The sequence below is a fragment of the Myotis nattereri genome (assembly GCF_964212035.1).
Source record: "Myotis nattereri genome assembly, chromosome: 11".
Lineage (NCBI taxonomy): Eukaryota > Metazoa > Chordata > Mammalia > Chiroptera > Vespertilionidae > Myotis > Myotis nattereri.
Genome location: NC_138086.1, coordinates 71352285 through 71380085, shown reverse-complemented (window position 1 = coordinate 71380085; position 27801 = coordinate 71352285). Strand labels below are relative to the sequence as shown.

The window sequence follows — 27801 nt, the reverse complement described above, 5'->3', positions numbered from 1 at the left end:
ATCTATCCTGGTTTACTGGTTTTTAAAAGATGTTTAAGATATTAAGGCAGACAGTATTCAGTATCAGCAGCATAAATTATTCATCTTATATGAAAAGCTATTCTTACTTTGTTTGTGCCCATAACCTGTCAAATGATGATGATTAAAACAAAGTCTTTTTCATTCATGCAACCACAGTGAAAATGTGGCACTGACTGTACACATTACTGTTTACCTTCTTAGACAAGACCAAATAAGCCTTAGGCAATATTTGTATTTATTCACTTGAGAAAGCTGGATAAATTCAAAGGGGAAAGAAGTCAAACTGATAAGACATTATGATAGAAATTTAAAGCTAAAATCTGTATTTGTTAATCTGCTCTCAAACCTACTAAAATAGTCTCATTCAGGAGTAGAAATAAACCATTTTCCTTCTATGAAGAGCTTTGAACTATTAATTTCATGACACTCATAGAAAACAAAAGGTCCTGGAATGACTGCATTAAGTATATACAAATGATTTACATTAATTGACAGGGAAGCTAGAGATCCACATGTGAGCTTTAGAGAAACAGCAACCACAGAAATGCTACTAAAAAAAGTAAATGTGCAGCAAAAATTTTAATCTAATCAAACACTATGCTACATCCTCCTTTATTAAAATAAAAGCCAGTTTTTGTACTCTGTAGGTTAAAGCTACCACATAATGGTTGATACATTTAACAGTTAAACCAATAAGAAATATTCAAATATGTATCAATTCTTAAATCAGAGATGCATCTGATATAGGAAACTTCTCTTTTAAAATTAAGTTCATGAAAACAGACTGGTGGTTACTAGATTTGGGGGACAAAACAGGTAAAGGTCCAAGGGTACAAACTTCCACAATTATAAAGTAAGTCCTGGGGATGCAATGTACAACAGAGTGACTTACAGTACTGTATTGCTTATTTGAAAGTTGCTAAGAGAGTGGTTCTTAAAAATTCTCATTACAAGAAAAAAAAAAATTAGTGTGGTGATGGATGTTAACTAGGCTTATTGTGGTGATCATTTTGCAATATATACAAATATTAGAGGCCTGGTGCACGAATTCGTGCATGGGTTGGGTCCCTCGGCCTGGCCAGCCATTGGGTCCCATTGGAGCTGGCAGGCCAAGGGGAGGGACCGTGGGAGGTTGGCTGGCCACAGGTGGTTGGCTGTGGGAGCGCACTGACCGTCTGCCCCCTGGTGGTCAGTGTGCATCATAGTGATCGGTCAACCATTGTAATGGTTGCTTAGGATACACACACACACACACACACACACACACGTATATACACACTCTATATATATATATATAGAGAGAGAGAGAGAGGGAGAGAGAGAGACTGAATCATTTATACACCTCAAACTAATATAATGGTACTAAAGGCCCAGTGCACGAATTCGCGCAGGGGTGGGGTCTGGCTGGCCCACCAGATGGGGACCCATTGGGCGAGGTCGGTGGGGGGCGGGGGAGCCCACCCATGGGTGGCTGGCCGGCAGGCCCTGCCTCCAATCGGGGTGCCGGGGGCCCATCTGAGCGACCAGGCTGGTTGGCTGCTGCGGTGCATGTCATAGCCACCAATTGTTCTGCCGTTTCGGTCTATGGGCTTTTATATATATAGATATCAATTACATCTCAAATCCCATATAATAAAAGGCTAATATGCAAATAGACTGAACGGCGGAACGACTGGTCACTATAACGCACACTGACCACCAGGGGGGCAGACGCTCAATGCAGGAGCTGCCCCCTGGTGGTCAGTGCGCTCCCACAGGGGGAGCGCCGCTCAGCCAGAAGCCGGGTTCACAGCTGGGGAGCACAGCGGCAGTGGCAGGAGCCTCTCCTCCCTCCGCGGCAGCACTAAGGACCCCTTGGGGGATGTCCACTGAGGGGTCCCAGGCTGCGAGAGGGCACAGGCCGGTTGAGAGACCCCCCCCTTCCCCAAGTGCATGAATGTTGGGCACTGGGTCTCTAGTATATGCATAAATATAAAAATTAAAGCTCATGAAACATTCAACCCTGATTATTTGATGTGGATAATCATTTGACTTCTCATGATATCATGGGTAAAGTAAATGGTAGTTTTGATTGTCAGAAAACTAGGAAGATGAAAGATATTTTCATCTGTGGAGAACTTGGCTGGTTTGAGAGGGAGTGAGCTGGAGAGGATTCTAAGAGATGAGGTACGTGTACAGCAAACAGAATAGGAAGGACAAGTTAATTTTTATTCCAGGGCTCTACTGAGGACACTTCAAGGTTTACTTTTGACAAATCTGGCAGTTATTACAAATTGCCAATTCCTGCACATTCCATACTGACACAATTGCTTTTCAATAAAGACGGAATTGTCAGTTGTTAGACCTGAGTCCTTTAACAGATGAATTATATTTACTACTATTTTAGATGGCAGGTCCTCACCACTTAGTGTCTAATACCTAGACATTATGTATAAAATTTATAATGCCTAGGTATTATAAAATAACTAGAGGCCCGGTGCACGAATTTGTGCACGGGTGGGGTCCAGCCGGCCTGCCCCAATTGGGGGGAAGGGCCGCAGGCAGTTGGCAGGCCAGCCCCACCCCCAATCAAACTCTTGGTCGAACTCCCTGTCAAACACCCAGTCAAGGGGACAATTTGCATATTGGCCTTTTATTATATCCTACATAAAAGGACAATATGCAAATTGGCCAAACAGTGGAACAACCAGTCGCTGTGACATGCACTGACCACCAGGAGGCAGATGTTCAATGCAGGAGCCTGTCTCGTGGTGGCAGGAGACTCTCCCACCTCCACGGCAGCACTAAGGATGTCCGACTGACAGCTTAGGCCTATAGCCATCAGTTGCACATCCCCCGAGGTCTCCTGGACTGCAAGAAGGCACAGGCCAGGTTGAGGGACCCTCCCCACCCCCATCCCTGAGTGCACAAATTTTGTGCACCTGGACTCTAGTAGGATTATAACCCTAAAAATTCCACTAAAACTTTTTACTTTGAAGTCAACCTAAGAAAACAAAGAATCCAGTAATAAAAGCTATTTAGGAATAAGTTTAACTGCACTAGTGCTTGTGAACTACATTTAAGTGTTAATTATTAGAATCATCACTATTTTTACCTGTTATCTTTCCCTGGATACATCTGAGTATATTCAACTCTGTATTTTTTGGCAAAAAGCATGAAGGCATTCATTGGTCTTTTGCACTTGTTAGGAGAGGTGGCACTCACAGTCCCTGAGCTGTGATTTTTGACAGCTTTAGCATACAAAGAATTGGAAGAGAGCTGTGATGATCCAGGTGAGCCACAGTTTTTACTGAATCCAGATCTTGCAAAGTCTTGACCTCCAGATCCTCCACATGACAGAGATGCACGACGTTGACGAGCCATACTACTTAGCACATAGACTGCAGAAGAATCCATAGGTGTGAAGTCATAGCTAAAAAAAATAAAACAATGGTTTTAATTGGAATTAACAATCTTTAACATCTAATTGGAAATTTCAATGTATTCCCCCCTATGTCACCAGCACTAACAACCTCACCATTGGTGGTTACTTATAAAATGAAAACTGACTCCACATACTTTATTTGTAGGTAGTCTCTCTTCCAGATCCCAGACACTCATTTATTCTCACTTTAGATTCACTTTTTTAAAAAAAATTTTTATTGACTTTTTTTTTTTTTTGAGGAAGGGAGAGAGAGAGAACATCAATAAGCTGCCTCCTACAGGCCCCCTACTAGGGATAGAGCACAAAAAACAGGTATGTGTCCTGACCGGGAATCAAACTGGTGATCTTTTGATTCATGGGTAGATGCTCAACCACTGAGCAACACCAGCCGGGCTAGAATTCACTTTTTGACAAATTTTATAATCGAATTTCTTGGCCTCTAGAAGCCTAAAATTAGAAAATTAAAGAGTGGAAAGCATATACAAGGTCTAAAGACTACTACAAAAATGTTTGGTAACGGTAGTTAAATGCAGCTAAAAGAACTTTAAAATGAATAGTAATCTGTCCTTTGTTTACTCATACATCAATCTTCCCCCAAAGCCACCCTATATTATAACATCTCCTAACAACTTAATAGCTACTCAATGGGGCATCCATTATTGCATACTAAGCCTGGAATCTTTTTAAGTTACTGACTTGAATCCTAGTTCTGATATTAACTGGCTATTTTGGGGGAATATTCTTTTTCCCTCTCTCAGCTTTAGTTCTCTCTCTGTAAAATGAGAATATATTCTAACAGGGTAGTGAAAATTAAGTAAGCTAACATATGCATAGTGCTTGTTAAATCATATTACTTGAGCAGAAATGTCAACTTCACAGGGATTGTTTTAAACCTGCCTGATGCCTAGGAGATTGGCCTCAATTCTCAATGTCTCGAATGGACTTCTTCAAATCATGCTCTCACTTACAAACTTCCTTTCACACAATTGTGTTTAAGAACTTATCAACTTATTGCTGACTTCTGTTCCTTATCTACTCAAATGCCTTCCCTGAACAGCATGACTCAGGGCTTCCTTGCAGACTGTTTCTCCTTTCTGCCTTTCCCTTCTTGCCTTCCTTGTACCAGGCAACATCTCCTTTAACACCCATCCCCAAACCCGCCCACCAAAAGTCAATCCAATCCACAATGAAAATTTAGTCAAGTTCATACTTCTCAACTTTTTCATGTTTTCTCCAAATCAGTGGTTCTCAACCTTGGCTGCACATTAGAATCAGCTGGGAATCTTTTTAAAATCCTGATTTCTGGGCCTCATCCTCCGGAAATTCTGTTTCTTTGTTACTAATGTTGTGGCCCCACTCCATAACAAAGAAACAGAATTTCCGGAGGATGAGGCCCAGAAATCAGGATTTTAAAAAGATTCCCAGCTGATTCTAATGTGCAGCCAAGGTTGAGAACCACTGTCCTAGATCAAACTGCTTTCTAGGGTGGGAAAACAGGGTGTTGCTGTCACTCCAGAGAAAAATAAGACTAATGTCTGACTGCTACTCGGCGGGACCAAGCGGTAAGAACTTACCATCCTGGAAAAACAAATTAGGTAGCCAAATGTCCCTTTTTGCTTTAAAAAATGAAGTCTTGCACTATGCAATATTTGACACATAAGTTATGAAGCATACAAATAATGCAAAACCAATTAAGAAAGTATTTCTAATATCACCCAAGTTCCATATTTGCCACCCTCCAGGGATAAAACTATGGGTTATCATTCCCTTTTTGATAACTTTATTGTAAAAACAGTGCATTATTCATTTATATGAACAAAAAATACTATAACAGCAGTAATTATGTTGATGTTAACATATATAATTATTATATATATACTAGAGGCCTGGTGCATTAAATTCCTGCAGTGGGGGAGGGGTCCCTCAGCCTGGCCTGCACCCTCTTGCAATCCAGAAATCCGGGATCCCTCAGGGATATCCGACTGCTGGTTTAGGCCCTGTGGGATCAGGCCTAACCTGGCAGTCAGACATCCCTCTTGCAATCCGAGACCGCTGGCTCCTAACCGCTTGCCTGCCTGCCTGATCGCCCCTAACTGCTCATCTGCCTGCCTGATCACCCTAACCACTCGCCTGCCTGCCTGATCGCCCCTAACCGCTCGCCTGCCTGCCTGATCACCCTAACCACTCGCCTGCCTGCCTGATCGCCCCTAACCGCTCGCCTGCCTGCCTGATCACCCTAACCACTCCCCTGCCTGCCTGATCGCCCCTAACCGCTCGCCTGCCTGCCTGATCACCCCTAACTGCCTCTGCCTCTGCCCCCGCCACCAAAGCTTCATCCAAAAGGACGTCCAGAATGATGTCCAGAAGGTCGTTCGGCTGTCCGGTCTAATTAGCATATTATGCTTTTATTATTATAGATAATATTACATAATAATACATAATGTTTTGTTTTGCAGAAAGACTTAAAATAGCAGGCCTAATTGATATCCTTTCAAAGATTTACTTAGAAGGTTGGCCCTTGACTAACTTGGATTTCGGGAAGGTTCCCATCATTCCCACAACTGAGAGGAGTGGCTCACTGTGTCTAAACTGTGTGCACAAACAATATGGTTCACCCCAAACACCTGCTTCCCTTTTGGAAGTTTGAAAATTTGGTATGTGCCAGCCTGAGGCAGCTTACATTATCAGCTCCCAAATAGCCCTACCTGGTTTGGCTCAGTGGATAGAGTGTCAGCCTGTGGACTGAGGGTTCTGGGCTCAATTCAAGGGCACATGCCTGATGCTCAGTGTGGAGCATGCAGAAAGCAGCCAATCAACGAGTCTCTCTCATCACTGATGTTTCTCTTTTTCTCTCCCTCTCCCTTCCTCTCTGAAAAAACAACAAAAAATACCTGATGCCGAGGACAGTGTTGCTAGGTGGTTAGAGTGACGGCCCATGCACTGAAGGGTTGAGGGTTCGATTTCCAGTCAGGGGCACATTCCTGGGTTAAAAGTTTGCTCTCTGGCCTGGTCGGGGCACAGGCGGGAGGCAACCAACCAATGTCTGTCACATCTCACATCAATGTTTCTGTTTCTCTCTCTCTCCCCTCTCGCTTTTCCACTCTCTCTAAAATCAATGGAAAAAACATCCAAACAAAAACAAGCAAACAAAAAACCCTGCTAAGTGTCTAACAAGATTCCTTGGCAGAGAACATTTCATGCATGTCACAACTCACTGCTGACAGAAATAAGCATGTCTTGTGTGAGTCCACTGGGGGACAACTCCTGGGAGCCTAGCTTCTCCCAGATTTCACCCCATGCCTTCCATTTTTCCCAATTTTGCTTTGTATCCTTTCACTGTAAGAAATCAGAGCTGTATGACTATATGCTGAATCCTGTGAGTCCTATTGACTCATCAAACCCAGGGGTGGTCTTGAAGACCTCCAGCATAGTTGTATACGTATTACATATACTATATAAATATTATCCTCCTACGTAGTAAAAGAATAATATGCAAATCGACTGAACAGCAGAATGACCGGTCGCTATGACATGGACTGACCACCAGGAGGCAGGTGCTCAATGCAGGACTGCCCCATGATAGTCAGTGCGCTCCCACAGGGGGAGTGCTGCTCAGCCAGAAGCTGGGCTCACTGGCGAGCACAGCAGCGGTGGTGGGGAGCCTCTCCCGCCCCTGTGGCAGTGCTAAGGATGTCCAACTGCTGGCTTAGGCCCGCTCCCCAAGGGTGAGAGGGCACAGGCCGGACTGAAGGACTGCCCCTGAGTGCACGAATTTCATGCAACGGGCCTCTAGTCTATATAATAAAAGCATAAGTGACCGTTATGGCAGAACGACCAGAACAACCAGTCGCTACAATGCACACTGACCACCAAGGGGCAGACGCTCAATGCAGGAGCTGCCCCCTGGTGGTCAGTGCGCTCCCACAGGAGGAGTACTGCTCAGCCAGAAGCCAGGTTCACAGCTGGCGAGCGCAGCGAACAGGTGAGCAGTAAGGAACGAGGGGTCCCAGGCTGCGCGAAGAGCAGGCCTAAGCCAGCTGGCGGACATCCCCTGATGGGTCCTGAACTACAAGAGGGCGCACGCTGGACTGAGGAGACTCCACCCCCCCCCTCCCCCAGTGCACGAATTTCGTGCACCGGGCCTCTAGTATAATTTAAACGTAATTACATTTATAATTTTACTACATGTATTTTCTTCTTTCTTTCCCCACTGATTATTAGACACAGTGGAAGGGAGGGAGAGAGACAGAGAGAGAGAGAGAAACATCCATGTGAGAGAGACACATCAATTGGTTGCCTCCCACATGCACCCAGACCCGGGCCAGGGATCAAGCCTGCTGGGGTAACATGCCCTTGACCAGAATCAAGCCTGTGACCCCTCAGTCCGAGGGCAGATCCTCTAACCACTGAGAAAAGGTTAGGGCTACATATATTTTCGAAGAACATCTGATACCATAAAAAAATAGAACCATACTGTATATTTCTGAGACTAATTTTTACTTAACATTATTTCTAAAACTGATCCATGTTTTAAAATATATAGTTAAGGTTCATTAATATTCCACTGACAAAGAATTCCATTGTACAATTATATCACAATTTATATATTTACTCCCCAGCCAATGAATATTGTTATTGTTTCCAAGTTTTGCTATCATGAGTAATACATCTATGAACTTTATACAACTCCTAGCACATGTCTACAAGAGTTTATTTCTCTAGGGTATACAGAGGAATAGGATTACTGATACTCAGTGTTGTAAGACAAAGCCAACTTATCTTCCAAAATTTTATTTACACTCTCACCAAAACATAAGAGTTATCATTAATTTACATGTTTAAAATAATTAGAGTATCAGACCTTAAAGTATTTCCTCATTTTTTAGTTTTTCAAAGAGTGTATATGAAGGATGTAATCAAATGGCATTTAGATTCCAATCTTACAGATGTTATTGAGCATATGGTCTGCACTTTTTAAAATAGTCTTACTAATTCTTTTTTTTTCTTTTAAATATATTTTATTGATTTCAGAGAGGAAGGGAGAGGGAGAGAGAGAAACATCAATGATGAAAGAGAATCAGTGATCAGCTGCCTCCTGCACTGGGTGCCCTTGACCAGAATCAAACCCAGGACATTTCAGTCCGTAGGCCAATGCTCTATTCACTGAAGCCAAATAAGCTAGGGCTTCCTTATTCTTTTGATAAACAAATATATTTACCTTATATTTAATTATATTAACTTGAGTGAAATAAAATCTGTAAGATAGCAGACAGAAACTCTTGAGAATTCTCTACCTAATGCCTCTAGATTTGATGATTAGGTTAAAGGAAGAATGAGTCTTAAAATCCCAGATATCTATCTACATACAAACTTTCTCTGGATACCTCCTGTGAGGTTGGACACTTGTCCTTTTAAAAGCTCTTTTAAAATTCTGAAAGCTTTAAAGGTTTAACCTCTTAAATATTTGAATTAGCAATCATTAGGGAGGTTTAGGGAAAACTTTTAACAGAAAAAAGATAATTAGTGCAGTATTACCTTTTAAATGTATCAAAAACACCTGAATCATCAAAATTAATGGCATCGGGGTGTCCAGGAGGTAGACATACATCACCAATATGAATTTCACAACATGGAATGCCATGCTGTACCACAGTCAAACTTGGATAAAACGATGACCAACCTAAAGTTAAATCAAACAATAGTTGCATCAAGGATGGGAATTGACAAAAAGCACCCAAATTATTTATTATAAGATAGACATATCATTTCTGAGTCTTAAAAATTTAAGTCAAGATTTTTCAAATACAAGTCATGTATTATTTGCCATAAAGCCAACTACAAGTATTTAAGCAATGAACAAACACTCCAAAATGTAGTTTAATTTAGCATTTTATTAATAGGTTCTGTCAATCAGCATAAATGCAGATAAGTGAGACCATGAAATACTCTTGAAGTATTATTATGTGTAACATGGTGGTATTGCAATAAGGCTCTGAAGTGCTTTGGGTATACAGTGTATTTGGTAAGCCTAAACCAAAATGCAATTACTAAAATACTCCATACCCCAAACTATATACCAAGATATTCACGTTACATGAATCGAAGTTTTTGATAGCCACAGAAAGTAGAGCTCAGTCTGACTATCACTAAGACATTTAAGCATCATAAGGCATTTCCTAAGATAGTTTTATATAGTTTTAAATTTTCCCTTCAAATTCTTTTTCTTAACCACCAAAGAATTATGCCACAAGACATATTATAGATTTAAGATTCCTTTTAAAAGTTACTACAAATTCAAATTGAAGCCCTACCTTTATTTTTAACATAGAAAGGGTGGTCCAGCTTGCACTCTACAGTTAGTAAACCATCTTCTACTGTACCAGGATCAAAAGTCAACTTCAGTACAGACTCGCCAAATGATACACTTTCTTCATGTGATAACAGCTTCAGGCCATCGGAACCATAGCCCTGAAAATACACGCATATATTAAGTGAACTGGCAACATTCAATTTAACACATAGTGAAGTTCCTACTACAGTTAAGACTTTGTAGAAAAGGTAAAAACAAACAAAAAGGATCCCTGTCTTTATGGAGCTTTCGACCCAGTAGTGAATAAAAGGCACATATATAAATCACTACAACATAAGGCAGAGTGAAATAAGCATTTTAATTCAAGTATAAATAATGCTAATACAGTTTAATTCAAAGAGAGAGCAAGATCAGGGAGGCTTTCAATTTCCCTTTGAACTGCGATTTAAAAGAAAGAAATTTAGATAAGTAGAAGAACATGCCTTACACCAGGAATAGTTACAATAAACAACTGCTTTGGGTAGTGCCGAGTATTTGCTAAAAATACAAGATGAATTCAAAGTTGGGACAAGTGCTGAAAAGGAGAGGCCGAACCACTTAGTAAGTAAAGGGCCTTAGAGACAGGCAAAGTGCTCCAACTTTCCTTTGAGAGGGTATTGGGAAGTCAATAAAAGTATTTTTATTAATATGATTGTTCATTTTAAGATGATAAATGACTTCAGAAAGTTACCTCTAATATTCAATTTATTTCAAAATATAATGAGAGAAGCCCATCAGTCTTGAATTGACAAGTATAGTGGTGGTAGAACCAGGCTAAATTTAAATTCAACAAATATTTATTGAGCATTTAGTACATGCCTCGTACTAGGCTCTGAAAAAAATATAATCAACAATACATAATCCTTACCCTTAAATTCACAGAAAAACAAAAGAGAAAGACATGCCAACACCTAGCTAGAATATCCAATTGTTATTACATCTAGTGCATGAACAAAGTAAAGAATGGGCTCAGCTGGTCTGGCTCAGCGGATCGAGTGTGGACCTATGGACTGAAGGGTCCCAGATTCGATTCCGGTCAAGGGCACATGCCTGGGTTACGGGCTCAATCCCCAGTCGGGGAGGCGTGCAAGAGGCAGCTGATCAGTGATTCTCTCATCATTGATGTTTCTACCTCTCTCTCCTTTCCTCTCTGAACTCAATAAAAATATATTTAAAAACAAAAAACAAACAAAGAATGGGAGAGAAGGATGACTGTAAAAATCTTTAAGGAAATAAAACTGATAACTAAATATGAAGGGAGGAAAGGGAATAGCCAACATCCTGGTTTTGAATCTGGTAATCAGGGATAACAATACCTTTAAAAGAACAGAGTTGAAAGTAAGCCAGGAAGGAGAATTTAAAAAGGTGAATCCAGATTTGATTATACTAATAAGCCGAGTTTGAATAACTGATTGATATTCATGTACAAATAGGTCTAACATGCAGTTGGAAACATACAAGTAAAGGCTACAGACATATATTTGCAAATAACTGAATTACAGAATCTTCTAATTCTTGGGGCTACAAGACTTTAAAACAAATCCAACCCCATTTAACAGATCAGGAAGCGAAAGCTACTAGGGTTAATTATTTGCCCCAGGTCAGTCACAAAAGTAGTTACTGGAAGAGCTGGAAAGGGAGCCCAGGTTTCCTGACTCCAAGTCCACAGTGCTTTCCACAGGCCACAAGGAGGTGATGCTGACATTATCAGCAAAGAAGAACTGGTTAAGAGAGTGAACTTGCTTACATTCAACATTATGGGCACACAAACCACCACGCAAAAATCAGGGCACTGCCGTGCTACACAAATCAAAACAATGTTAGGAACTCATCCCCTCTGTCAGATGTTGCAGAGATGTTAAACAGAGCAAGTAAAAGCCTTTCTAGTAATCAGAATCAAGCTAATAACCTTTGAAACTGTAGGAGAGTGGTATAGGCCAAAGTCAAACTATGGCAAACCACTACAATGAAGAGGGGAGAACTGAAGGCAGCCGTGTGGGGACTAATTTTCTAAGAAACTCAACATCAGGGGATAACAGGAATTGTAAAGAAGCACTTCATTCACATGCCCAATTTTTCTACCTACAGTAGAGATGGAGAAATTAAAGGTTTCAAAGACAAAGGTGTCAACCAATATTTATCCTATTGTTTTACTTATCAACTTAGGAAATGCCAGTGTTTTTTATTTTCAACTAGGTGACAAAAAATTTTGATAAAAAATGTCTTTTCAACATATTATGCTGGGACATCCATATATCTACATGCAAAAAAAAAGGAATGATTTTTGACCATACCGAACACCATCTTCTATATAATAAAAGGGTAATATGCTAATGAGACCAGACATCTTCTGGACAAAGCCACAGTGGCAGGGGCCGAGGCAGAGATGGTTAGGGGCATCAGGCCAGCAAGGGAGAGCAGTTAGGGGGTGATCAGGCCGGCAGGGGAGGGCAGTTAGGGGCAATCAGGCTGGCAGGGGAGCAGTTAGGGAGCGATCAGGCCAGCAGACAGAGGCAGTTAGGGGCGATCAGGTCAGCAGGCAGAGGGGGTTGGGGCGATCAGGCAGGCAGGCAGGCAAGTGGTTAGGAACCAGTGGTCCTGGATTGTGAGATGAATGTATGACTGCCAGTTTAGGCCCGATCCCACATCCCCTGAGGGGTCCTGGATTGAAGAGGGTGCAGGCCAGGCTGAGGGACGCCCCCATCCCATGCACGAATTTCATGCACCCGGCCTCTAGTATACATATATTATCAAAATGGATCAAAAACCTAAATGTCAGATCTACAGCTATAAAAACTCTTAGGAGAAAACACAGGTGTGTATCTTCATGACCTTGAATTAGGCAACGGTGTCCTATGTATGACACCTAAAGCACAAGTAACCAAAGAAACAAATAAATTACACTTCATCAAAATAAAAGTGAAAATAACAACCCATAAATGGGAGAAATATTTGCAAGTCTCCAATCTGATAAGGTATACTTCCCAGGACATCTGAAGGACACTTACAAATCAGTAAAAAGACAACCCAATTGAAAATGGAGAAATTATTTGAATAGAGTTCCTCTAAGATGATACACAAATGACCAATAAGAACATGGGAATATGCCCAGACTGGTTTGGCTCAGTGGATAGAGGGTCGGCCTGTGGACTGAAAGGTCCCAGGTTCGATTCCAGTCAAGGGCATGTACCTTGGTTGTGGGCACATCCCCAGTCGGGGGTATGCAGGAGGCAGCTGATTGATGTTTCTCTCTCATCGATGTTTCTAACTCTCTATTCCTCTGCCTTCCTCTCTGTAAAAAAACAATAAAATATATTAAAAAAAAAAAGATTGCTTAAAAAAAAACAAAAGAACATGGGAATATGCTCACCATCATTAGTCATTAGGGAAATGCAAATCAAACAAGGAGAAATACCACTTTATGCACACTAAGACGGCTTTTGAGCGAAACAGGAGGTAACTGTAGGTGAGGATGCAGAGATAGAACTTTCATATATTAGTGATATAAATGTAAGTTCCTCAAAATGTTAAAACATGGAGTTACCATATGACCTAGTAATCGCACTCCTTATATATGTAAGTATATAACCATAGAAATGAAAACATGTTCATTCACAAGTTTGTACAGGAAGGTTCACAGCAGCATTTTTCCTTAATAGCCAAAGAGTGACAAACCCAAATGTTTTTTAACTGATGAATGAATAAGTAAGTCCAATACATCCATATAGATTATTCAGTCATAAAAAGAACACAGTTCTTATATACCTCATAGACAAACCTTGAAAACATTATACTAAGTGAAAGAAGCCAGTCACAGGAGGTAATATATTGTGTGATTTCATTTACAGGGAATATCCAATAAAGACAAATCCATAGGTACTGAAAACAGATTTGTGATTGCCAGAGTCTAGGGAAAGGGGAGGAATAGGGAATGATCTTTTACACTTTTTTTTTTTTAAATATATTTTATTGATTTTTTACAGAGAGGAAGGTAGAGGGATAGAGAGTTAGAAACATCGATGAGAGAGAAACATCGATCAGCTGCCTCCTGCACATCTCCTACTGGGGATGTGCCCGCAACCCAGGTACATGCCCTTGACCGGAATCGAACCTGGGACCCTTCAGTCCACAGGCCGACGCTCTATCCACTGAGCCAAACCAGTTTCGGCAACACACTTTTCTTTTTGAGGTGATGAAAATATTTTGGAATTAGATACCTGTGATGGTTGCACATTCTTGAAGTACACTAAAAAGCATTGAACGGTACACTGTACACTTTAAAATGGTGAATGCTATGGTATATACACTATAACTCAATAAAATATAATTGAAAACTAGAAAAAAAATAAAGAAAATGGCAGTGTTTTTATGAAGTCATTTAAAAAGTAACAATATAATCAACTTTTAATTACACAAGGGGCCGAAACTGGTTTGGCTCAGTGGATAGAGCGTCGGCCTGCGGACTGAAAGGTCCCAGGTTCGATTCCGGTCAAGGGCATGTACCTGGGTTGCGGGCATATCCCCAGTAGGAGATGTGCAGGAGGCAGCTGATCGATGTTTCTCTCTCATCGATGTTTCTATCTCTCTCCCTTCCTCTCTGTAAAAAATCAATAAAATATATTTTTTTAAAAAAACAAAAACAATTACACAAGGGGAATTAACCACCTCATAGATTACCAAAGATAAAGCTTTGGTTTGTTTGTTCATTTATTTATTTTTAATCCTCACCCAAGGATATATTTATTGATTTTAGGGGGGGGGGGGCGGCAGGAAACATACATATGAAAGAGAACATTGATTGATAGGACTGCCTTCCATAATGCCCTGACTGGGAATTGAACCTGCAACCTTTCAGTACACTAGACCACGCTCCAACCAACTGAGTCACACTGGCTAGGAATCATTTATTTGTTTTTGTAATATATATATTTTTTATTTCAGAGATGAAGGGAAAGGGAGTGGGGGAGAGACAGAAACATCAATGATGAGAATCACTGATCAGCTGCCTCCTGCACACCCCACATGGGGATCGAGTCCACAACCCACGCATGTGCCCTGACTGGGAATGGAACCATGACCTCCTGGTTCATAGGTCGAAGTTCAACCACTGAGCCATGCTGGGTGGGCAGGGCTCATTATTTTTAATGCCAGTTTGGTTTTCCCATCTACGAAAACATAATTATAAAGGTAAACCTAAAGCCTCTCCATCAGGCTAAGCAACAATAAGTAGTCACAAAACCACTACCTACAATTTAAGATTATTTAAATATGAAAGTAAATGGAGGATATACCTGCAGAACAACAATAAACATTATGTTTCATTTTAAAAGATTTTTTTTTTTTTTTAGGAATTTTAAATTAACCTTGTGAGTGCCCATTTGGAGATCTTCCTCATTATCACAGCCTTCAGCTCTAGCAAAATCTTCAACATCTTGCCATTCCTTATTGCTTCCCTTATGAAAGCACAGTCGTGTGCCTAAAGTTTAAGTAAAAACAAGTATTAGTTATGTGACAGTGTGCTACACAAGTAAGCTGTAAACAAATTCAAGTATTTTTTTTTACCTTTCAAAAAACAGTGCCAAGCAGTTGAAGGCCAGGAATTGCACCATCCCAAATCATCATCATCTGAGAGGGAGGACATGCAGAAAATGCCAGATTCTGACTCACTATTTGCCTGTGAAGAAAAACATTACAAACTGTTTATTTTTAAATGTACCTTATTACCATCTGTCTCCAGCTGATCTCAGGTTGTCTTCTGACCAGGGGGTAACTTAATCATTCTAAGCTTGGGGCAAATATACCTTTGAAAACTGAAGTTTTTGAAAGTTTTAGTTAAATATATATTCCCACTTGTAACAAACTTTCCTAACAGTTAATAGAGCTGTACATAAAATCGAACCCAGACCACTAGAACAATGAGACATACTATATTCCATCTGTATGTGCTTCAAAAGACTTTTTAGAGAGGGAAAGTTAATATATTATGACTGTTGTGCAAACTTTGTAAAAGCTTAATCTCATGAATAAGCTCACCCTTTCATGTCTGACTGGTGTTTCCTCCTTCCAGTGGTGAGGGAAGGCTGGCTCGCTCTTAGAGGACGAGGACACCGGTGGAGGGCGTGCATAGGAATGTAAACTTCTGCTAGTAGCTATGATGTGTACAGGAGATGATCTAAAATGAAGAAGCAGTTTTAACCATAAAGCATAGGTCCTTAAAGTAGATCTTTCCTTTTGATGAGAAAATTTAATATTCAAAATGCCAACATTAGTATATATACAAAACACTAGTAAAAGACATCAAGATTACATTTATAGTATGTTGTCCTTTAACTTCTTACCCAAGCCCTCCTCACACATTGTAAACAGGTGTTTTTTTCTCATATTTGACAATGTATTTTAAGTTCCAAATTGCTGTTTTATTTATTTTTATATCAACAAGTACATATAAATGTGAACATTTTCATTCATGAATAATAACCCCTGTGCAGGGCACCTTATCCATTTCTTTCTTCTACTTTGATGTAGTCAGTAAGTCTTAAAGTGAGTGAATCTATGCTTAACACTGAACTCTTTACCAATCACCTATCACTGGGCAGATACAATGAACCACCTTAACCTAAATCAGTGATGGCAAACCTTTTGAGCTCGGCGTGTCAGTATTTTGAAAAACCCTAACTTAACTCTGGTGCCGTGTCACATATAGAAATTTTTTGATATTTGCAACCATAGTAACACAAAGATTTATATTTTTGATATTTATTTTATATATTTAAATGCCACTTAACAAAGAAAAATCAACCAAAAAAATGAGTTCGCGTGTCACCTCTGACATGTGTGTCATAGGTTCGCCATCACTGACCTAAATGCTTAAACTTCTTGTAGCAGAAAGAAGCTTATTTGTAACTTCTTGTAACTGGACACTATTTTTTGTTTTCTAATACAAACTTGTTAAAGAGCATCTACATATAAGGGCTAATTATTTTCCCCCAGGATCACCTTTTAAAAAATAACCCCTTCCCCAGTTTTCCCCTCAAAAGTCTCTTTAACAGGCAATGCTCCTTTTAGAGTACTTACGCTCCCAAGAATATACTAAAATCCTTTCACCACAAACAGATCAGCTATTCACAGGAAGGGTAACAGTAAGAAGCAAGCCCATAAAGGATGACCAGTAATGTGTACATACTAACACAGCAGTTTGGAAAGCAATAGAGAGGAAGACAAGTGGGTAGATCGGTCTGAAACTCCCAAATCAGAACAATTCTCTAAGATGCCAAATAGGGATTTGACGCTTAACAGAAAAAAGTTAATGCATGTCTGTACTAACCTCTTTTTCAAAAAAGGGAGAAGGGACAGCTTAGTTTCCAATTCATCCCTTTCCCTGAGAAATTGTATTAGCCTTCAATTTTAATTTTATCCTCATTAACTTTTATTCATTTTACCTTTGCCAAAATTATCCTATATAATAAAAGGCTAATATGCAAATCAACTGAACAGCAGAACACCCGGTTGCTATGACATGCACTGACCACCAGGGGGCAAATGCCCAATGCACGAGCTGTCCTCTGGTGGTCAGTGCACTCCGACATGGGGAGCGCCGCTCAGCCAGAAGCCGGGCTCAAGGTTGGCGAGTGCAGCAGTGGTGGCGGGAGCCTCTCCCACCTCCGCAGCAGCACTAAGGATGTCCAACTGCTGGCTTAGGCTCGCTCCCCGCAGGTGGACATCCCCTGAGGGCTCCCGGACTGGGAGAGGGCGCAGACCAGGCTGAGGGACCCCCTCCCCCTGCCCTGAGTGCACGAATCTATGAAACTATACTTTGCTTTCATGTTTATATCACTTATTAAATAAAAACCCCACCAATTTCCATGCATTTTATCATACTCTCCAATCAACTTTCTATTTAAAAATACAAACACTGACTATTACATCTTTGAAATTTCGTCCTTTTATTATACATTTCTTCCTTTTATTATACATTTAGAACTTTACGAAGTATTAGAGAATGGCCAAACTGCTAAAAATTCCTTCAGCCCATTCCTGCCTTCATCACTAATCCTGTCCTATACTAGAGGCCTGATGCATGAAATTCGTGCAAGAGTAGGTCTTCCTTCCCCCTGCTGCCAGCACCAGCTTCCCTCTGACACCCGGCAGCACTGGGGACCCGGGCTTTCCTCGCAGCCCCAGCTTTCATCCAGAAGGTTGTCCAGAAAGACATCTGGTCTAACTAGCATATCACACTTTTATTATTATCTTCTATATATATAAAGAGCCAGGGGCCATCACATCTGAAACAACCAAATGGACGACCAAACAGGTGAGTGGGGCAACAAGGCCAGCAGGGGGGTTAGTGAGGGACAACCAAATGACCAAACGACTGAGCAGCAGGCTGTGTGGGGCGACCAGGCTGGCGGGGGGACAGTTGGGGACGACCAGGCTGGCAGGGGGACAGTCGGGGGCAACCAGGCCAGTGGGGGGGGGGGGCAGTTGGGAGGGGGCAGATGGTGGCGACCAGGCTGGCATGGGGGGCAGTCGGGGGCAACCAGGCCGGCGGAGGGGGCAGTTCGGGGCGACCAGGCTTCCGGAGGGTGGGGGGCAGTTAGGGGTGATCAGGCTGGCAGGCAGGTGAGCAGTTAAGAGCCAGTGGTCCCGGACAGTGAGAGGGATGTCCGACTGCCTGTTTAGGCCCGATTCCCGGGATTGGGCCTAAACTGGCAGTTGGACATCCCCGAGGGGTCCCGAATTGGAGAGGGTGCAGGCTGGGCTGAGGGGGACTCCCCTCCATGCACGAATTTCATGCACCAGGCCTCTAGTAGATAATAAAAGTCTAATATGCTAAGTATCTGGTCGTCCATTCAACCAATCAAAGCATAATATGCTAATGATATGCTAAGGCTGCTCAACAGCTCGCTATGATGTGCACTGACCACCACGGGGCAGACAGTCAACCGGTTGACCAGTTGCTATGATGTGCACTGGCCACCAGGGGCCAGATGCTCCGACTGGTAGATTAGCTTGCTGCTGGGGTCTGGCCAATCGGGACTGAGTGAGACAGGCTGGACACACCCTGGAGCCTTCCTGTGGTCCCTCCCCAGTTGGCCAACCTCCAGCATCCCTCCCTGGCCCCGATCATGCACTGGTGGGGTCCCTCGGCCTGGTCTGTGCCCTCTCTCAATCCAGGACCCCTTCGAGGATGTCAGAGAGCTAGTTTCGGCCCAATCCCGCAGGCCAAGGGACCCCACTGGTGCACAAATTCGTGCATTGGGCCTCTAGTAAAAGAATATAAGTTTCATTAATTCTTTTGTTTAACCACTTAAGTAACAATGCAGTGTTCTAAAATGTAGAATGGCCTGGATGTTCTGTAAAAATTAACAGGCTAAACATGTCTAAAATCCTAATACCACTGGTCTCTTCATCCGTCTTTCTATCAGGAACAATATAAACTTTACCTGTCCTCAACCCCTTGATACTGTACAGTTATGACTTCAGACATCAAAAGCTCAATAACTAACATAGTTTAACACTCTGTAAGAAGTTGCCACTGTCTGTTAGAAGGCAGGCAAGACAGCAGAGCATAACTCTTGGTCTTGTTCCCTAGGAAGAAAGGAGGCATAGAAATGCTGCAGAGAATAAATTCACATCTTCAGGGAGATACTCCTTTACTTATACTTTTATTTACACTGATTTTCTTCTGAAGGGTTTACTCAGCTTCCCATGAACTATATTATTAATCTTCATGAATTTGTGGTAAAAAATGAAAAGTATTAACTTTAAACTAGAAATAGGGGAAAAATAATGTCCAATAGTAAAATCAGGGTTTGTTTTTTATATGTAAAAGAATTTTTAGCTTTTTGACTAATAAGACTATAATAAAAACTGAGACTATAAGAGAAGTAATACTTTAAAAGGCAAGTTTTCTTTCTTCTGGAAATTTTAATGGAATTAAACCAAAGTTAAAATGAATTTGCTCTAATCAAGACTAGCATCCTGATGAATAGAAGGAAAGCAGTATAATTTAATGAGTTGTAAAAAAAAACAGGTTTCACACCTACAAAGTTTATTCTTTAGCAATAATTATACTAACTTAAGAGCATTTACCAAAATTGAGTTATTTCTAAATCACCTAATATGAACTGTGGTCTATCCACCCACATGAGTGCAAATTTGGGCATTTCTCCCCTCTATAATCTAATTTATTGTTTATGTCTTTTTAAATAATTTTATGATTTTTGAGATAATTAATAAAATATTATCCACTTAGGGTCTCTCTAGGAATATTGCTTGAAAGCTTCCATAGTACAATAACACATTTTCTTAAATCCTAATCTGAGTATATGAAACAGTGGTTTTCACCAATTGGGAGCCTACTTTTATAAGTTGAAGATTTTAAGATTAGCTAATTTTATTATTAGAAAACAGATAAATCACATAAGGCCACATACCCTAGAAGAAAATAAACCTCAACAAAAAGGAAACTGAACTCAAGATTGATAAAAGCTTTAAAATATAAAGCTATATAATAAAAGCCAATATGCAAATTGTCCCCTCGACTGGGAGTTTGACCAGAGGGCAGGGCCGGCTGGCCAACTGCCTTGGCCCCTCCCCCCAGCCGCCCGATAAGGGCAGGCTGGCCATACCCCTCCCATGCAGGAATTCGTGCACCGGGCCTCTAGTGTTTATTATAATTACAGTTCTTTGGACAACTACAATTTTCATTCCAATAAGTAGAAATATAGCATAATAAAAGTATTTCCTGGTCTGATTTATTTTCTGGTGCCTTTGAAACACTTGCAAATATTCTTCACTCTGCTGTTTTCGTATCACTTTTATCTAATTCTCAGAGTGTAAAATATTACTGAGTAAAATAGCTCTTTGATCTTTATAAGACAAGAAGCTTAATTCTAATGACTTTACTTAAATCCTAACTTAAGCAAACCATTCATTAAATGATCAATAGCATTACTTTTAATACTAGAAAAAAATAATGGCCACATTTGTAATGATAGAGGTTTTCAATACAAATACAGCATTCTTACCTGTTGTAAAATGAGCACTGCATAAGTGGACTTTGTGGACTGGTGGCGATATTTGCTAATTCTGTTAGCCAATCCACCTCATTTTCACGGTAAGTACTTTCTGATATGTCTGAGGTATTTTGGTTCCAAGATGGTCTCGGATATTCTTGATGTGAAACATCTGAATTTAGCTGGTATATGGCAGATTGGGTAGGATCACTTTGAACAGCCTGAAGTTCAGGAAGGTCATCTGCAAACACACACTCAAAATTATAAAAAGGAAAGTACTAATACCGGGCAATACTATAGTTACAATTGGAAGAGAAGTCCTCAAATTTAACTAATTAATTTTGTGAGGGAAAGTATAAGTTCAAAATGTGGGGGGTTTTTGTATGAAACAAGTTTCAATTTTTAAAAATGCCACCAAGTACATTAAGGGTCAACAGGGCTTAATAGAAAAGTGAATCCAATGAATGTAAATGTACTAATAACTTCACTACCTAAACATGTAATTACAACTGTTCATAGATTGGAAAAACAAGGTTTGTGCTTCCTGATTTTTCCCTTCAATTTTTTATACTTCACTGAGGACTAATCTATATACTATTGAGACATTTTTATATGAACACATTGAGGAAAAAGGCATTTTATGTGTGTATATATGTACTTATTGTTCACATACTTTTATTAATCTGTTATACAAGATCACTGCAATAGTGAAAATAATTTTTAAAGACAAAAACCATATAAATTTTTAGGTACTACTTATTTAATTTTATATAGGCCAATTTATTTTTTTTACTGAGAAATTCTGAACTCAGTAATATTTATTGGTTATTTTTCCTGTAAATGTGTAAATGTGTTCCCCAAAGGTACTTCATGGTACTTTTACTCCCTAAGAAAGAAGACTAGAAATACTACCCAAGTAATACTCATGTACACACCAAGGCTATGAACATTATTCAAAATTCTAAAAAATATGTAATTCTAAAATATTCAGTAAAAAATGTACTATATGGAGAAAAAGCATCGTGCAGGCCTTAGAAAGTGTCTATGAAATACACACCTACACACTCCATAGATCTATTGGTTCCCTTTAATATATGTCATGAAACTCTTCTAGTCTTGGAAGTTTTCCTAAACTGTCACTATAAAATGTTTCTACACATAAGCTCCTATCCAGGCAAATACCCCAGATAGTCTACTAAAACTGAAATAACTTATTTAGAAGCAGCCAAAATATCATATCAATTTGAGATAACCCCACCCTATAATTCTCATTCTGGTATAGCCACTTCCCTTTCCTCATTACCAACATCCTTCTTTGACCATCACTTCTTTTTTACTATAAAGAGTTAATTTTTGCCCTGGACAGTGTTTCTCAATGGTTAGAGCGTTGGTCCACACACAGAAAGGTCGCAGGTGTGATTCCTGGTCAGGGCACATGCCCTGACTGCAGGCTCCATCCCCAGTAGGGGATATGCAGGAAGCAGCAGACTGATGTTTCCTTTCACATCGGTGTTTGTCACTCAGATCGATTTTTCTGTCTCCCTCTCCCTCTCCTTTCCTCTCTCTCTAAAAATAAATTAAAAATCTTTAAAAAATAAATAAAATGTGATGGTAGAGAATCAATTACCTGATTATAATGGTCTTTGCTCAACAGTAACCACTACTCAATTAAACTCTTGGTATTCAAACTGGTTATATCCCAAGACCTTCAGAATCTCCAAATTCCCACAGCATTCCAGCATATAATCTCCTCTATTTCATCTTTTGTAAAATGAGAATAATCACATCTTCTTGGGGTTTTTGTGAATATTAAGGAAAACTACATATTAAATGTAGTTTAATATGTAGACAAAGCCAAGCTGAAAAGCTGGCAGCAAGCCAAGGTTACTCATTAGCTGTTTACTCTTCAACACTTCAAAACAATACAATTCAAAATCATACCTCAACAAACCTGCACATTTCTACAGGTCACATACCTTTCAATAGCTCAGCAGTACTAATAACCACAAATATCAGACCCTCAAGCTTCAAGGATCCTCTGTACTGTCCCCATCATACTAACAAACCAGCCATGAAGAGCGGCCAAGCATAATTTACTGAGCTTGTGGGGATGCTTTAAAATACTTTTTGAAAAGCCACAGAGCAGGGATTTCCTAAGGTGTTCAACAGCCCAATTTTTACCCACAAAGCAAAGCAGGTTAGTATAGTAATTTGTAAATTAGTCTCTATGATAACCATAAATAGCTCACATGTATGTTGGTTTTAAGTAATATTTAACATTGAAAACTAATGTACAAAATTTCACATACTTTTTAGCAGTTCCAGGTAGGTTAAAACATGAAAATTAATCTAAATTTCCATGACATCCCTAAAAACTTTTTAATTTTGTTTACCAAGCTCCATGTGTTCATCACAGGAGTTATAGCCGGGTGAGGATGGCAAATTTTCATTACACTGCAGCAACTCCAATGAGTCATTCATTCCTGAAGCTCTCTTATCCATTACCAACAGGAGTTTCTGTACTGCATTAGGCATCTGATTTGTCTTCACTTCCCACACCATGTTATGGTGCTCCGACTTCAAAATAAAAATAATGCAAGGAAAAAATGTCAAATCGTGATATGGAAATTATATAAATAGAAAATCAATCAGAGACATCACATGTATCTTTAACTTAATCTATACATTGCTATTTGTATCACTATCAAATCCTTTAGGTCAACATGACTCCATGATATCTTGCCATACATCCATGTAGTTAGCACGAAATTATACCCAAATCCCAAAGGATTAATAATATATTGAATGTATAAAAGTCCTTTCTTCCAAAGAATAAAAGCAGTTTTTTCATCAAGTATCTCTTTCAGATACCAATATTGAGACCAGCAAAACCTTTTTTAAACTTGTATCTTCAAATGTAAAATAAAATTAACAAACTCCTCACTTAAATTCAAAGACTAGAAGAACTTTTTTATTTTAAAGATTCTATTTTAATTTCTCTATTTACTGTATTCATTATTTTTTCCTCATCTTCTAAAAGTAAACAAGTTTAACATACTTAAAATTATATTGCCTAAAGAACATTTCAGCCGAAACCGGTTTGGCTCAGTGGATAGAGCGTCGGCCTGCGGACTGAAAGGTCCCAGGTTCGATTCCGGTCAAGGGCATGTACCTGGGTTGCAGGCACATCCCCAGTAGGAGATATGCAGGAGGCAGCTGATCGATGTTTCTCTCTCATCGATGTTTCTAACTCTCTATCTCTCTCCCTTCCTCTCTGTAAAAACTCAATAAAATACATATAAAAAAAATTAAAAAAAAAAAAAAAGAACATTTCAGATGAGTTTCTTAAAATGGCCATATATCGTTAAGTCTCATAAAAAATGTTCTTGCCCTACCAGTGGTCAGCAAACTCATTAGTCAACAGAGCCAAATATCAACAGTACAACGATTGGAATTTCTTTTGAGAGCCAAATTTTTTAAACTTAAACTATATAGGTAGGTACATTATTATTAACTTAATTAGGGTACCCCTAAGGCTTAGGAAGAGCCACACTCAAGGGGCTAAAGAGCCGCATGTGGCTCGCAAGCCGCAGTTTGCCGACCACGGCCCTAGCCGGTTTGGCTCTGGGGACAGAGTGTCCGCCCTCAGACTGAAGGGTCCCGGGTTCTATTCCGGTCAAGGGCACCTACGGGAGAGGCAACCAATCGATGTGTCTCTCTCACATTAATATTTCTCTATCTGTCTCTCCCCCTCTCTTCCACTCTCTTTAAAAAAATCAATGGAAAAAATATCCTTGGTGAGGGTTAAACAAACAAATAAGTTCTTATGTCTTCTTAATGTGAATTTGGGACCTACCCATAATAAAAGATACCTGCCCTTCTGAATAGGCTATTATTTCTAAAAAAATGAATGCTAATCTTGTGAGATTTAGCTAAATTCATAGTAAATCTACCTTCATCTCAAGGCCACAAAATCATTACAAGGAAGAAAATAATACAGGATAACACACCTAAATAATTTCTCAAGGAAGTCCACCAACTAAATTTTGTTATGAGAGTAACCTTTGGACATGATCAAATTAGTTTTTTAAGATGAGTGACAGTAGCAGGAAGATTTCCTGATTTCTCAGGTTCTACTCCAAATCTTTTCTTTAAAAAAGTTCTGAGCTAATGCAAAATACACAAAAAAATTTTTCCCCTCAAAATAAATAAAATACATTGCTGTTAAAAGTCAATAAAACTACCCCAACCCAGCTAATGAAAAAGTGATGTGAAAAGATGTTTAAATGTTTAATATTTAGATCAGAGTTTTCTAAGTCATGACATACTCACCAAAAATCACTGGCAATACTGACAAATATTTTCTACAAAGGCTTTTTCATAATCTTTTAAATTATGAAATATTTTTTTCTGACTACAAGCAATCATCTTGGCAAAAATTTAAAAGCATTTTTTTAAAAAGTAAAATAAAATAATTACTTCCAATTCCACAAACCAGATTTAGATACTGTTAAAACGTTGGTGTATTATCTGACTTATCTTTTACAAGCAGAGACCTAAGATCAAATTTTTCTTCATATACTTTTCCTTAACACAAGTTCATAAGCATTTTCTTGTATCATCTTTTTTCAAACATCTATTTTTAATAAATAACATACATCACTCACCATGTACTTATTCCTATTACTGAACATGTTGTTCCCAGTTTCTTCACTCTTTTAAATAACATTTCATTTACTTTTTTTTTTTTTAAGTTTCTGCTTACATCTGCTTATTTCTTTAGATTCCTACAGACAGATTAATTGGTGGCTGGCAACTAACAATCTTCCTAAGGTTCTTGACATATATAACCAAACTTCATATTACCTTTATTTTCTAATATGCTATTTTGGATGCTTTCAGCCTGCATGCCTCACAAATGACCCATATCCTGGGCATTGCTTTAGAGCCTTACTCAATATCAACTGTCTGATGTACTATGGAGTAGTGAAAAGGGCACTGGGTTAGGTGTAAGAAAACATGGGTTTTGATTCCAGCTTGAGCACTTACTAAATACAACCTAAGTGAATGAGCTTCTCAATAACTCGGTATCTTCATATGTAAAATAGGGTTAATGGGACCTGCCCAACTTTCCCCTTAGAGTAGTTGTAAGGATGAACTGAAACAAAGCGAGTGAAAATAATGTGAAATGACTTCCTTCTTTAAAAATATTGTTTTAGCCCTAGCTGGTCTGGCTCAGTGGATAGTGTCAGCCTGCAGACTGAAGGTTCCCGGGTTCAATTCCAGTCAAGGGCACACGCTGGGGTTGTGGGCTCAATCCCCAGTGAGGGGCATGCAGGAGGCAGCTGATCAATGATTCTCTCTCCTCATCATTGATGTTTCTCTCTCTCCCTTCATCTCTGAAATCAATAGAAGTTTTTTTTAAAAAAAAGGTAATTGGTAGTTTCAGATTCCTTACTTACTAATGCCTAAGGCATGAGAAGAACTAGTCATTCTATGAGTTCTTTACATACAGATGTGATCTAAGTCAGCCCCACCTTTAATCTTAAACTTGAAAATTTCCTCCTTTTACCTTTATAATGAAATTCAGATGTTGTCCTACACATACATATTTCCTTAGAGCTATCCTTAACTGTATAAAACAGTGCTGTTCTTGGAGTCCACAGAGCAGTGTTGCAGTTTGTCTGCCTTCCCCCTCGCTCTGCAGAGCTCTCTGATTTTCTCATTCTCCCCAGATAGATTTTCTCCTATCTGCAGGTCCTGCAGTGTCCACCATTCACCATGTATATATAATACATTAATACTACCTCCTTGCAACTATCATTTCTTTAGCACCCAGCCTTAGTTATCTACCAATATCCCATCACACTATTCCTTATAGTTGAAAAAAAATTAATTTCAAAGCAGAGCTACCTACAAATAATAAAAGGACCCAAATAAATACTTGCGGAATTTGAGTTCTATGTGTTTGTACCTCATGGTTACGGGCTATCAAAAGTTGATCTTGAATAATGGAGGTTTTCCTACTGTAAACCTCCTATATAGTAACTGGGAGCCTAGACTTAATCAACAGACTTGAGTTTCACTCTTTTAGGTTTTGTCACCTTAGGTAGGTCACTTAACCTTAGGTTTGCAGTACCTCTACTTATCTCACAGACCTCGTGTGGTAATTAAATACACGAACGCAAATGTAAGTTTTGGGCTCTCATTATTTTTGTCAAATTATTTGGGGGAAGCAAGCCCTTGAAACAGTAAAGGAATATCTAAAAAGTCCATATTCAAAAATACTCCCTCACATACACACCAATTAGACATTCATTCTGATAAACAAGCTCCACTTTCAAATATTTCCTGGTAGAGCTAGTCCTATTGTTCATTCATACTTTTGCATACTGCTTTGGTATTATAGGATTCACATGTCATCTATTCATTAGATCACTGATTCTCAAAAGGGAAGAGTAGCTCTCCAGCAGCTGTACTTTGAAATGTCATTTTCAGTATTACAAATTTTTACTGGGTGAGATTGGGAAAACCCTACTGTTTTTGTTTAGCAAACTTTCAGAAGTACATATCCACAAATAAGGTAAGAGGAAAGGAAACGAGGACTAGATAACTAAGTCTAGCCCACCTGGCATGGCTCAGTGGTTAAGTGTTGATCTATGAACCAGGTTATGATTCGATTCCCGGTTCGATCCCCAGTAGAGAGCATGCAGGAGGTAGCTGATCAAGGATTCTCTCATCATTGATGTTTTTATCTCTCTCCCTCTCCCTTACTCTCTGAAATCAATTTTTAAAAAATGAAATAACTCTCAGTAAATGAAAAAGAAGGGAGTAAGTTTTACTAAATGCCTACCTACTCCCTGCAGAGCATTTCCACATAATTTATCTGATCTTATATAGACTCTAAATGAGATCTTATTCTTTTTTAAAAGAAATGAGAAAAATGACAAAAGATATAGACCAACACAAGTTAGACTACTACTTTCAAG

The 27801-nt window shown here is 39.5% G+C and overlaps 1 protein-coding gene across 1 annotated transcript in view; it reads right to left on the bottom strand.

Annotated features, from left to right (window-relative positions):
- The window catches only part of HBP1 (HMG-box transcription factor 1), a 35022-nt gene that overhangs the window by 2773 nt on the left and 4448 nt on the right, over nucleotides 1–27801 (bottom strand). The window contains exons 2-9 of the mRNA XM_081101805.1: nucleotides 23206–23389; nucleotides 20825–21053; nucleotides 15828–15966; nucleotides 15357–15468; nucleotides 15158–15270; nucleotides 9757–9913; nucleotides 8981–9125; nucleotides 3116–3433 (exon numbers count right to left, since the gene is read on the bottom strand). Of these exons, the coding sequence (XP_080957931.1) occupies nucleotides 3116–3433; nucleotides 8981–9125; nucleotides 9757–9913; nucleotides 15158–15270; nucleotides 15357–15468; nucleotides 15828–15966; nucleotides 20825–21053; nucleotides 23206–23389 (1397 nt within the window). The remainder of the gene's footprint in view (nucleotides 1–3115; nucleotides 3434–8980; nucleotides 9126–9756; nucleotides 9914–15157; nucleotides 15271–15356; nucleotides 15469–15827; nucleotides 15967–20824; nucleotides 21054–23205; nucleotides 23390–27801) is intronic.